Source organism: Zygosaccharomyces rouxii (genome assembly GCF_000026365.1).
Source record: "Zygosaccharomyces rouxii strain CBS732 chromosome B complete sequence".
NCBI classification, from domain to species: Eukaryota; Fungi; Ascomycota; class Saccharomycetes; order Saccharomycetales; family Saccharomycetaceae; genus Zygosaccharomyces; species Zygosaccharomyces rouxii.
In genome coordinates this window covers 1,287,205-1,300,238 of record NC_012991.1, presented here as the reverse complement: position 1 = coordinate 1,300,238, position 13,034 = coordinate 1,287,205, and the positions used below count along the sequence as shown (strand labels likewise).

At 40.1% G+C, this 13,034-nt stretch overlaps 7 protein-coding genes and 1 non-coding gene across 8 annotated transcripts; 5 read left to right on the top strand and 3 right to left on the bottom strand.

Moving 5' to 3' along the window:
• Positions 1-80: 80 nt before the first annotated feature.
• On the top strand, positions 81-812 carry SLD7 (Sld7p; the record flags this gene model as incomplete). The annotated part of the gene is made up of 1 exon (XM_002495585.1): positions 81-812. One exon carries the CDS (start codon positions 81-83, stop codon positions 810-812), a length of 732 nt encoding a protein of 243 aa, XP_002495630.1.
• Positions 813-953: 141 nt separating this feature from the next.
• LPL1 (putative hydrolase) lies at positions 954-2,297 on the top strand (the record flags this gene model as incomplete). The annotated part of the gene is made up of 1 exon (XM_002495584.1): positions 954-2,297. One exon carries the CDS (start codon positions 954-956, stop codon positions 2,295-2,297), a length of 1,344 nt encoding a protein of 447 aa, XP_002495629.1.
• Positions 2,298-2,340: 43 nt separating this feature from the next.
• Positions 2,341-2,781, bottom strand: AIM29 (Aim29p; the record flags this gene model as incomplete). Its single annotated transcript, XM_002495583.1, has 1 exon — positions 2,341-2,781. One exon carries the CDS (start codon positions 2,779-2,781, stop codon positions 2,341-2,343), a length of 441 nt encoding a protein of 146 aa, XP_002495628.1.
• Positions 2,782-2,941: 160 nt separating this feature from the next.
• Positions 2,942-3,028, bottom strand: ZYRO0B15950r. The gene is given in 2 exon segments: positions 2,942-2,977; positions 2,992-3,028. It is a non-coding gene; the product is annotated as a tRNA-Lys (tRNA).
• Positions 3,029-4,142: 1,114 nt separating this feature from the next.
• ASE1 (Ase1p) lies at positions 4,143-6,902 on the top strand (the record flags this gene model as incomplete). Its single annotated transcript, XM_002495582.1, has 1 exon — positions 4,143-6,902. One exon carries the CDS (start codon positions 4,143-4,145, stop codon positions 6,900-6,902), a length of 2,760 nt encoding a protein of 919 aa, XP_002495627.1.
• Positions 6,903-7,012: 110 nt separating this feature from the next.
• Positions 7,013-8,170, bottom strand: SGT1 (co-chaperone SGT1; the record flags this gene model as incomplete). Its single annotated transcript, XM_002495581.1, has 1 exon — positions 7,013-8,170. One exon carries the CDS (start codon positions 8,168-8,170, stop codon positions 7,013-7,015), a length of 1,158 nt encoding a protein of 385 aa, XP_002495626.1.
• A 437-nt stretch (positions 8,171-8,607) lies between these two features.
• Positions 8,608-10,050, top strand: NOB1 (rRNA-binding endoribonuclease; the record flags this gene model as incomplete). Its single annotated transcript, XM_002495580.1, has 1 exon — positions 8,608-10,050. The coding sequence occupies one exon, from the start codon at positions 8,608-8,610 to the stop codon at positions 10,048-10,050; it is 1,443 nt and encodes a 480-aa protein (XP_002495625.1).
• A 644-nt stretch (positions 10,051-10,694) lies between these two features.
• On the top strand, positions 10,695-12,878 carry VHS3 (phosphopantothenoylcysteine decarboxylase complex subunit VHS3; the record flags this gene model as incomplete). Its single annotated transcript, XM_002495579.1, has 1 exon — positions 10,695-12,878. One exon carries the CDS (start codon positions 10,695-10,697, stop codon positions 12,876-12,878), a length of 2,184 nt encoding a protein of 727 aa, XP_002495624.1.
• Positions 12,879-13,034: the final 156 nt, after the last annotated feature.

The window sequence follows — 13,034 nt, the reverse complement described above, 5'->3', positions numbered from 1 at the left end:
TCTTTACAATTAGAAACAAAGAACCAGACGACCAAAAAAAAGGATCCAAAGAATTGGGGAGTAATGGGGCTTTCAGTAGTATGCTAGAACAAAATGCGGTATTGAAATTTACCCTCGGAGAGAAATACGATGATATTATTGTTAAAGATGTTCAATTGTGGTCACAGGAACCACCTAAAGCCGATGGTATCAAACAACTTAAAGGTAGATTGTTACAGTACGTTGATATGAATAAACTGCCGCTTTGGGCTACAACTGGTAGTAAAAACTACGTGGTTTACACGTGGAGGTCTTCTACAACTTCATATTTTGCCAGTAAATTGAAGAATGAAAATCGTGGTATAGTCATCGATTTACTCAATGGTACTAATAACAACGATCACTTACTTATATTGCACAGAAAGTTAAAGAAGGTCCAGTGCTTAAAACTAAACTTAAATGTCAAGCGGAAGTTCGATAATCAACTTATTAGTCGAACTGTTCAAACGACTTCTAAGGAGGGATCCATAGACTCCATTGTACAACAGTCTCAGCGACAGAACCAGTTCAAAGCCAAGACTATTAGGAACCATGTAAGGACCAGCGAAAAGAAAATTACTTTCAACGAGACGTTATCCAAACTGATTTTGGGAGGATTGAGGCTAAGAGGTATACCAAACACGCAGTCGGGATTTCAAAAACTTTACAAGATAACCTTTGATGCAGCGGAATTCGCTCACAGAGACGAATTAAAACATTCAGATGCAGAGGTGCCATTTGAAACGTTGCAAGAAACCGTGGAAGTTCTTTTGAAATTATTCTGCAAGAGTTGATAGTATCCTCCTACCGGGTGCACGTGATTAAGCTGTAACATGATTTTCATCTAGTAGTAAGTACATTGACAAATGCTGATACTATTATAGATATAGTATTCTAAAGGGGCAAAAGAGATAGTGTCAAGTGGGAAAGGAACAATGGGGTCCAAACATCTGTTTGTCCTAATTCATGGGCTTTGGGGTAACCATAATCATATGAAATCGTTGATGGAAGTCTATGGCAAACAGTTTGGTAGTCCTGAAATGGTTTTCTTTAGCCCCAGTGAAAATGCGCTCTTCAAGACATTTGATGGGATCGAGATTATTGGATATAGAACTTTGTTAGAGATCTATCAATTCATCAAATGTTTCAAAGATGGGCCCATCACTAAGATTAGCGTTTTAGGTTATTCTATGGGGGGACTGGTAGCTAGATTTGTCCTGGGGAAGATGTTTGGTGAATATCATGATTTGTTTGAAGGAATTGAGCCACAGATTTTCATTACAATGGCTACGCCCCATCTAGGCGTTCAATTTTACAATCCGAAACGTTATTTTTTTAGAGGATTAATGCAGTTTGGTATGAGGTTAATTGGTTCGAATATTATCGGCAAAAGTGGAAGAGAATTATTTGTGGTTAACAAGCATAATGACATTTTAGTAAGACTGGGTGAAGGTGAGTATTTGGATGCTTTAAGTAAATTTAAATGGCGTGTGGCCTTTGCCAATGTGAACAACGATCGATCTGTGGCTTTCTATACTGGGTTCATCTCAGATTGTGATCCCTTTATCAATACCGGAAATCAGTTGAAATACGCGTTTGAAGAAGAAATACCGGGGAAGAATTACACGTATGGTCCACCAAGGATTATCGATTTAGATCGGTTGGATCCAAATTGTCCGCGTCCAGTGACTCGAACTCGTAGGCTAAGAAAATTTGGAGATTTTCTGTTATTTTTTACACTCTTTGGTTTCGTTTTCTTACCGTTAGCGATTTGTATCAACATCACCGGTACTATCTACAGTCATTTGGTTAACTATCGATATCGTAAAATACTGAATGATGCTGCAGCACCTTCTATGGTTAGACAGCGTTTACAGTTTAACAACTCCGTTAGAGAATTCACAGAGGACGTTTATAGAACTATACTAGGTGATCCGACGGAATCAGTAGGGGGTTCTAATAGTGATGGCGCACTGGAGAGATCTGATCTCTTGGAGGACAGCATATCGTGGAAGGAATTCATCCAAAAGCATACCGACATTTGGAAAAAGAAAGAAATGTTTGCACCTTTACCCTTTGATGAGAATAGAAAAGCCATGTATGAAAATTTGAACAGTCTCGAATGGATAAGGATACCTGTTTACATAAAGATGCTCAATTCTCATGGTGCTATGGTGGCACGTAGGGGACTCAATACCAAAAAATCAGGTAGTAGTGGTATTGCCTGTGTTGAGTTTTCCGCACGATTATTACAGTATCTATTGGCACACTCTGACTAGGACAGCGGAGTGATTTATAAATGTATATATGTAGCTAGTCTTTTCACCATTTTTCCTCTGGGTTAGCCTTGTAATTTACGTAGTCATCCCATTTGAACAGCGATATTTCTGTTTCATTTTCAATGCCATATTGATACAATTTTTTCTCATTATCAGTCATATCTAAAATCCAATCATCATCATGGTCAAAATTAATTACTAAATTAATGGTCTTGTAACCATGAGCATGTGTATAAATTTTGAATGAATCAAATTGAACATTTCTAAATGGTCGGAATGCACCTTCAGAGTTGATTCTCTGTTGACAATCCTTTAATAGGTCTTGGGGGCTTTTAGAACGTAGGTCATAGTTTTGGAAGATTATGTTCTTAACATTTCTGTAAGGGAAGGATTTGATGACTCGAACCGTAATGGTAGCATTGCTTAATGGTCTGCCAGTGGAAGTCAATGGTTCCTCAGTGTCAAAATCAAGGGAAGTAGACATCTCACTAAAGTAATTGGTGTATATGCATTCACTCTATAGAATTAAGATTGAACTTTTTTTCTACGATGAAGATCATATCGGATTATGTTGGAGAAGATGTAAATCCAGTCGACGGTTACCACTGTTCTATAAAAAAAAAAACAAATTGAACAAAAAAGAACTCCTCGTAGGGGGCTCGAACCCCTGACATTTCGGTTCCTCGTTCTTGCTTAAAAGCCGAACGCTCTACCAACTGAGCTAACGAGGACGAGTTCTTGTTGTTTTCGCATAGTAAATGTTACTAACAGTACTTAACTATTTATCACGTGTATTTAAAAACCACATAATTATACAGAAGTGAGTGCTAACCAAAAACTTAGTATCTCGGTTCCTGAATGGATCTAAGACCCCCTTTCTAAATCATTAGCTCTCGGCGGCTGTATTGCGTGTCGTTAAATAATTAACCCTTTGAGGCTCGTTTTCTGATGTGTTAGATATAACTCAATCTTTGCAGACTATTTTAGCCGCCATACTATTGATTAATCTGATATTTATAATTGGTATTATCCGCTGTGTTAGACCATGTCTTATCGCATCCTTTTTAGGATAGCTGCCATGCTACGATTATGACAGTTTGTAAAGCCGGAGAAAGCCGCTTGTAGAGAGGTATGATCTTCTGACAGATAACAGTTCAATAATGAGCCAAGGGTGCTTAACAATGTCTCTAAATTTTACTATTGTTTGCAAGAATATTTCAAGAATCTGAATCGATTGTCTACTTTTTGTTTTTGTCTGTTCCACACCAGGCTGTTTCTTCTGACTACCAAGGTTGTCGCTCGGATTTGTTAAACCATGTCACCGAACCAAAACGTTAATATCAAGTCTGATTTTTCCTAAGAAACAATTACGTACCCAACTTCTGAGATGTCCAGAACAAATCTGTATCGTACCCCATAAACAATTGTTTATCTAATGTGAGCTATCGAGCTGCTTTTCAACAAGAACACAGTTGCATCAAAACGTGTCTGATTCCCGTACTCAATAATTTCTCTATCCCCAAAACAGACAGATGTGCACGACACAAAATCCAATTAACAATCAAAAATCTCGACTACCGAATTTACCAAATTCTCTTAAGTAACATTAACAGTTTACTCCATTGAAATGTTAAGTATACCTACTTAAAGCTCATCGCGCACGTGATTTACACAATTTACCCGTTAAGGTAAAGAGTAAATACAAAACAGAAGGAACATAAAGATGAGGTATATGAATCAAAGATGAAAGGCATTGTTTCATTTTATCAAGAAAACCTTTCAAAGAAACGTTTAAACAGTTAAACAAACCCTGGAAAATTGAATTGAGAAACTAGAACCACATTAATGTTCGATGCCATGACTTCGGCGTCGACGTCACCCACTTCGGATTCAAAGCATCATTCTGACACTAACAGTGTCAATACTATGACTACTGCGGTTCCTCAGCTTTTAAGTACGCCAGGCACTCACACCAGTCAAAATGAACCTAAAGAATACATGAAACTGACCCCTGTCCATTTACAATGTCTTACGTCTCCTCTAAGGCAGGGCGGCATTGCCCAGGGGAATACCGACGGGACGAATTGCCTATCAAATCAAGAATTTCGCATAGATGATACCTATAAGGAAAACTTCAACCTAATTTCGAGGCAATTGGAGAAACTGCTGGAAGGTCTCAACGTTATCTACCGCAAGATTGGCTATTCCAATGCAGAGATCGTAGGGAAGGAAAAACTAATCTTCAACACACTATCAGGTTCTATAACTAGCTTTTTTGATCATGCAGAGAACGATATGAAGAATTTAACTGAGGAAAATGAAACTGCTCAAGAAATTTTAAATCGTATGCTGGAAATTATGCGTGATTCAAGTGGTATTGATACCATCCCAGACATCTATGTAAGAAATGCCATTCTAATACCCAGTTGTAAGACTGTTTTCCAATCACCGAAGAAACCACTTTCAATATTGAGCAAAAGGAAATTACTCAGAACTGCTAGAGGATTTGTGTTTAAATCATACCTGCCTGCCTTTATAAGGTATATGGAAGTCAGCATTAGACTACAAGCATTAGTAGAGGTAGTTGGAGAAAAATTGGGTGATTTACCGAATGGTGGTGAAATGGTTAATGATCTGCCAAGTTTAGAATCACTGAAACATTACAGAGAAGATTTAAAATCTCATCAAACTAACCTTGATTTTATTTCAAACTACTTTGTGGATCATAAGGGAGAACTATTATACAACGACCATTTCAATGACATTTCTGAGGATAAAATTCAAATTTTGGGACAAACTATACAAATATATCAAGAGGAATATGATTTTAGGATTTCACATCTAAAATCTGTAGCAAACAACATTTCACAACTGGTATCAGAGCTAAAAACGGATTTAGATCCACAGGTACAAAGAATTTTGTCCCTTTATCTACAATTAGATTCTAATGTCATGCCCAAGATGTACACTTCTGTACACAAGTCTACAATCGAATCCTTGGAAAAGGTGCTTCGAGAACAACAAACAATATATGAAAAACGTAAGGAGATCAAAGAGGCACTTTTGACCAAGTGCGAATCGCTATGGAATAGATTAAAAATACCGCAAGCGTATATCGACAACTTTTTGAAGCACTGCGAGGGTCACTCCACGGCGGTTACGAGAAAGATAGTCAGAGAATTGGAAAAATTAGAAGAAATGAAGAAAAAATTAATAAAGACCTTAATTGAGGAATCATCGCAAAGAATCGAAGAATTATGGTCTTTTTTACAATACGAAGATGAGGAAAAATCACAGTTTCTCTACATATTTGAATCTTTGAGAGAATCAAGTACTACACTAGAAGACGATGAAAGGTTATTAGAAGCTTGTGAAAATGAAATTAAATCCCTGGAGGAAAAATTAAGCGTATACAAACCTACCCTACAGTTGGTTCAAGAGTTCGAATCCTTAAGAGCTGACAAGTTGTCTCTAGAGACAAGTTCTAAGGATTCATCACGTCTCCTAGCTAGAAACTCTCACAAAATTCTTTTGCAAGAGGAAAAAACGAGGAAGAGAGTCACTAGGCACTTTCCTCGTGTCATTAAAGATTTAAAGAATGGATTAGAAGACATTCAGACAACATTTGGTAAACCACTGGTGGTCAATGGACAAGATATGATGGAAATCGTGACTCAAGTTGAAGAAGAACTTATTAGCAAGTATCCCAAGAGCCGGCTCAATTTGGGAGGAACTAATTCCAAAATGGGGAATTCTTCTACGAGGTCAAGTAGTAATAATGAAGGTAGAGTGACTAAAAAATCAATTCCAGAGAAAGGAAGAAGGTCCACTATCCCTGCTCGCGCCATAGGAGCAAAAACCACTCGGGCACCAACACAGATACCAGCGGCAGCACCAGTGCCAACCCCGGTAACGAATCATCGGGCTTCTAGCTTTATGAATCAAACCCCGGTTACTAAAATCATAGGGGGTTTCCCTACAGTAAATGACAGCACTACTACTAAATTGGATAGTTCTCAAAATAAGAAATATATGAGAGGGTTCAAGGCGGCTAGTCCCACAGTTCAAGCAAACTCTCTTTTACCGCCCAAGTTAGTAACAAGGCTCCCTAACACGAGGATTCCAGAACCATCGCGCATAGCAAGGAAACACTCTGGTAATTTATCCTCCTCTCCCGTTTTTCAACCTCGACCTGTTGCAAATTTAGTTAGACCCGCGACTCTTTTCCAAGTATCACCCAATAAAATCAATCAACAGAGAAGCCAAATACCAACACTATCCAAATCAAGTTCCATTTTGACCCAAGAGTTTATGAACAGCGTTGATAAGGAAAATTTAGTGGACTCAACACCTCGCCTACAACAGAAGGGTGAGTTTCTAAATTTCAGTAGCCCTTACCGAGAACCAGATAACAGTGTTTACAAAATCTCTAAATCTCCTGATGGTAAATGTACACTCAAAGTTCGCGAGGATTCTCATTTGGAGAGCGGATTTGATGACACTAGTATCTTGGATGAGGATAATGAGAAGGACTTTAATACATGGAAGAATGAACAATTAGCAAAAGTTCGTACCATCCGTCCAAGTCGGCAACAAGCTCCATGAATGAAGAATTGTGATATTATTGTTTTCCAATCGATTTTCTAATACTTTTTTTATTTCCAATCAAAGTATTATTTACTAATATTTAATGCATGTAATACTACTCATTTCGTTTACCAGTGTTTTAGTTCCATACCTTCTGGAGGTGAAGTTTCTACTGGTGCCTGGGAAACGTCTTCCCAATTCGTATTGAGAGCGGTACCGTTACTCTCCATGTAAGATTTCATCATGGCACGTTTAGTGTCAGGATCCGCATCCGCGTATAACTTTTGGAAGAATGCATCAGGGGTACCTGAATTCTCATCTTCATCATCACTTAGATCCACTTTAGACCAATCGATACTTTTCTTAGAAGACGTTGGGTAACCCAAAGACCCACTCGGACTAGTGCCTTTACTTCCAATCTTTGGTTGCTGGAAAGTGGAAACGTTTTCAGATTCATTAGTATATTCCAGAGTTCTCCAGTTGACTTTAGTTAACTTCGCCAGAGTGATTTCCATTTTTTTGGTAAATATGTTTAATTGAATGTTTTCTGGATCTACTTCGTGAGACAAGCTCAAATTGTACTGAAATTCAGATGAAGCATCAGGGATAGGATAAGTCATTTCCAAATCCCTTTTATTTTTCTTGGACACTTGGAGTGTTACGCATTCCTTATTTTTTGGGAGATTAGCGGTGAATATAGAAAGAACCACCGTGTTGGAAGTTTGGTACCAATCAGTTCTAAATTTGGGGGTCGATGCTGTGGCAAAGGATGTCGAAGTGTTCTCTTTTTCAGTAGTCTGTTTTGAATCCTTAGGCTCTTCTACAGGAGTAGTAATCGTCTTGGCGGGTTCAACTTTAACACCCTTCTGAGCTAATTTATCCAATTTCCTTTGTAATTGATACTCCCACATAGGGAGAGTATCATCCTGATATCCATATTCCTTACATTTAGCCATATATGTTTGTGCTTCTGCATATTTTTTAGAATTGAAATTGTGAATGAAATGACGAAAATATACCAATGCAATCTTGGACCTGTCTCCCCTTTTCTGAGCCAAGATCAGGGCATTCCCCAAAAGATCTCTTGAATTTTCCAAAGTCTGCCCATTGTGCCAATCAGAAGATCCAAAATAGAGTTTCTCAAGCGCAGCTGCCTTATATATAGTTGCCACCAGATTCTCAGGGTACTGCTTTAGAATACCGTCGTACCTCTGTAGAGCCTTCAGGGGTTCATGCTTATCGTACAGCAGCTGGTATGCATCCTTTAAATCCGTCTCAACAGGCATATCAAGCTATTGTTGCGGATTCTCTTAGAACATTCAGTGGCAGATTAGAAGTGACAATGAATCTAGGTAACTTGATCAGTCCGCATAATTTACGTATTAAGCGACCTTCAGCCAGTTGTAAGACTTAAAGCTTAAAAGAGTTGTTCTACCGAGAAATAGTGCGACTTATACGCTGTGATAGCATTGTCCAGTAGTTCTGGCAATCGATCCAGCTGATTTTAGGTGATCAATTGTGCCTGTTTCTTTCGATCTGTAGTGCACCATGTTTCTTACATTTAGTATCAACGCTCATCGCATGTTGAAAAAATGTCAAAATTTCACCGATGAGATGAGTTTTAACATTTAAAATCCCATTTAAAATTGCACAGTATTCGATAAAAGAAGCACTTTGGAGGTTTACCAGTTGCTTTGTTGAAGTCTAGGAGTCAATTTTACCAATGACAGAAACGAACACGGCTCATGTGAAGGCACTAGTGCTAGATGCGACGCCTTTAATTACACAACCGTATTCACATTACCAAAACTTTGCACAGTCCTTCTATACTACTCCAACGGTCTTTGGTGAGATCCGTGATGCTAATGCAAGGAAAAATTTAGAGATTTGGAAAGGTTTAGGTTCTTTGACGTTGAGACATCCAAAGCAAGAATCGATTAAAAGAGTCAGTACATTTGCCAAGTTGACTGGTGATTACATGGTTCTAAGTGCTAACGATATACATATTTTGGCACTAGCTTACGAATTAGAAGTTGAACTGAACAAAGGAGACTGGAGGCTGAGAAAGACGCCAGGAGATTCATTGGATCATTTAAAGCCAAAGGATGATAAAACTAACAAGAAACCTGTAAAGAAACCAAAGGAGAAAGCCGCTGATTCTCCAGCAAAATCTTCTCAAAAACCCTTACAAGATCAAGAGCAATCCACCAAGAAGAAAAATCGTAGAAGAGGTGGTAAGAAACAAAGAGCCAAGAAAGAGGAAAGAGAAAATGTGCAGGAACAAAAACCAGAAGCAGAACAGCAACTGAAGCCAGAAACGCAAGAGGAACAGAAACCAGAGCAGAAGCAGGAACAACCTGTATCCAACCATGAAGCAGAGCAACAAGAAACTTCTTCTATGGAGCCCTTGCACGAAAGTGATGGTGAGTACGATGACGACGATGGCGATTGGATTAGCATGGATAATCTGACAGAAGTCATGGTTCGTGATAGCGGCCAGGATACTACAGGCTCCCAATGGGTGGAAACTACTGAAGAGGAACGTACCAAGGCTCTAAATTCCCCCTCTAATCAACTGGCATTGGCATCTGGTGATTTTGCAGTACAAAACGTTGCCCTGCAGTTAAATCTAAATCTAATGAATTTCATGTCAGGTCTACGTATCCGTACCTTGCGTAACTACATGCTAAGATGCCATGCATGCTTTAGAATCTTCCCATTACCCAAGGATGGTAAGCCAAAACACTTCTGTCCCGCTTGTGGTGGTGACGGTACGTTACTACGTTGTGCCGTTTCAGTCGACGCTACTACTGGTCACGTAACACCTCATCTGAAGGCCAACTTCCAGTGGTCCCATAGAGGTAATAGATATTCCATTGCAAGTCCGCTTTCGAAGAATTACCAGAAGAAATACGGTAAGAAAGGTCATGTTCACTCTAAACCTCAGGAGATTCCAATCTTAAGAGAGGACCAAAAGGAGTACCATCAGATGATGTCTCAAGATGAATGGACAAGAAGACATAATGAAAAAGTGCTGGATAATTATATCGGTGGAGGTACTGCAGACAATTATCTTTCTCCATTCGCCATTCAAGGACTTAAGCACCACTCTGTTCGTGTTGGTAGAGGTCGTTATGTGAATAGCTCTCGCAAAAGACGCTCGTAAAGGTGACAATGAGCGGTAGTGCGCTTATAGTCTCTTCTAAATGTTAGATCATACCGAACAGATGAGAGATATTTCAAGATTGATGCACAAAGTGTCGAGATCGCGTCTAAATAATCATAGAAATTTTGTATATTATTATCCATACCTCCTACCATCATTGAATGTTTGAATTCTTGCGTTTTTCTATTTTTTCTATTTTTTTTATGCATGTATTATGGCTTGTATTTCATCGCAGCGGCTAGTTCCAAACACAGTACAATTCTTGGCAGTTAAACCGATTATATAGAGCTTAATTAACATACAACCAGTCCTCATAGGCGGCTAATTCCCAATATACATATCTAAATCAACTTCATCTATAACCCAATCACGTGACCACATGCTTGGGGCTATTACCCGAAACAAGGCGACTAGAGCAATTCACTGAAGTGTTGGAGGAGAGTCGAGTGAAGTGAACAGTGGAATCAAGAGCTGAGAAGACAGAATCGAAGGCTCTAATCTGGGGTTTAGTGCGATTGGAAGGGTTGACCGGTAATTGGTTTAGAGCGGTTACGAAGTTTTAGTAACTCAGACCACAATAGAGCATTTTTCTTACCCACTAACTCCAAGTTTATTTGAGTCTGAAACACATATTAGCCGTACATATGAGTGGACCTCCAAAAGACAAAAAGCCCGCAGCAGTGATATCTCCTGGGTTTACCTCTGCTGCCAACAGGCCCAATCCTGATGGTTCCATGGGATACTCTCACGCTTTACCGCTGGGAGAAACAGTCTCTGCTCCCCCTAATGAGGCATCACCTGTGCATAGGGCCTCTGTAAGCCCTGCAGGTTCTCAAACTAAATCTATTATGAATGCAAGTGGAACTTCAGGGGCAGTCGTGAGTAACACACCAGAACCTGGACTGAAAAGAGTCGCTACAGTGACTTTTAGCGATCCGAAATCTTTCAAACAATCGAGTCCATCAGAAAGTGATTTGGAACAGGGTCCAACTGGAAGAGTTTCATCGGAAAAAGAACGAAATGCACCTGCACCTGTAGCAACGGCTACAAGTGACAGACCCCATAGACCAGCAGTATCTAGTCCACTAATGGAGTCTGATAGGCCTGACGGTAGATCTTCTCCAGCAAACAATCAACACAGATACCATGCAGGTCCTGCTACAGGAATAAATGCAGGAACTTCAGTACAAGGGCCATCCACTTCAGCAGTTGCTAGTGGTTCCTCAGAGCAACAACGTTTACTCACGGAGCGTTTGAAGGAGAAAAGGTTAAATGAATATGAGCTACATGCTCCAAGAGGCACAGCGTCCTCACACTCCAACCAGGATGAGCCAACTGCTGTTACTGCTAAAAGCGATGAACATCCTCATTTCTTTGTAGGAGATCCATTGCATGCTCCAGTAACGAGATCAAGATCAAATAGCTCAAGTCCCCGTTCCTCTGTGGGATTTAACCAAGGATTGGGTGCACCTATCGAAAAAGAAAATGTTAACATACCGAAATCTACAGATACGAATGCGACACCAGCTGGCGGCATTCCATTAGAATCAGTATTAGAAGAGCCTGGTCAAAAGATTGCTCCAAATATTCCAAAGAGAGAAAATGCTAAAAATACCGATCCTCGATTACCTCAAGATGATGGTAAATTGCATATTTTGTTTGGTGGCACTGGTTCCTTAGCAGTGTTTAAAATCAAGGTGATGATCAAGAAATTAGAAGAAATTTACGGTAGAGACAGAGTGAGCATTCAGGTGATACTCACCCAAAGTGCTGAAAGATTTTTCACAAAAAGATTCTCCAAGAGAAACAGAGGTCTTGTCGATGGTGTTCAAAGAGTCTCTTCTGAGGCGTCTCAAGATGGCCGTACTCAACAGGGAACCCCACAGCACCAACCATTACCAGCGCTACAACAGCCTTTACCGGTGCGTTCGCAATCACAGGAAAGACAACAACCATTTCCTGTACAGCAGCTAACACAACAACTGTTGCAACACCAACAACAACAGCAGCTACAGCAGCAGCATCCACAGCAGCTTCAACAACAACAACAGCAGCAACAACAACAGCACTCGCAGCACTCGCAACAACTTCATCAACAGCATCAACAGCAACAACAACGTGTCTACAGTAATTCTAGCATACCACCTGGAACGCCTCCACAGGGTTCTTTGGCCGCTACACAAGCAGAATTGCCCCCTCATATTCAAGTGTGGGTTGACAGAGATGAATGGGACGCCTGGGAACAGCGCACAGACCCCGTTTTACACATCGAATTGCGTAGGTGGGCAGATATTTTAGTGGTAGCTCCGCTAACTGCTAATACTCTTTCCAAGATTGCCCTTGGGCTATGTGATAACTTACTGACAAGTGTTATAAGAGCCTGGAATCCAATGTTCCCCATCTTTTTGGCGCCTTCCATGGTTAGTAGTACGTATAACTCAACGGTGACCAAGAAACAACTCAAGACCATCAAGGAAGAAATGCCGTGGATCACAGTATTCAAACCATCAGAGAAGGTGATGGGTATAAATGGTGACATTGGTCTTGGTGGTATGATGGATGGGAACGAAATCGTGGACAAGGTGGTCATGAAATTAGGTGGGTACCCTAAGGACGAAGAAGAAGAAGAGGAGGAGGAAGACGAAGACGATGAAGATGACGAGGGCGATACACAAGTGGAAAAGACCAAGGACGAGGACGATGATGAGGACGATGAGGACGATGAGGACGATGATGATGATGACGACGACGACGACGACGACGACGACGACGACGACGAGGAAGCCGCAGAAGCAGTCCAAAACGTACCTGGCCGTATTGCCGTATGATATAGCCACTCGTCAGGAGCCTCCTGGGGTCACAGACTGGTAGCTATATAATAAATACTATTGAAATTTCGCATTGTCGTTTCTTTTCATGTCACATATTCGTCATGTGATAAGTTGCCGAAATTTTTTACGAATTATTCTCATTCAAAAGAATAA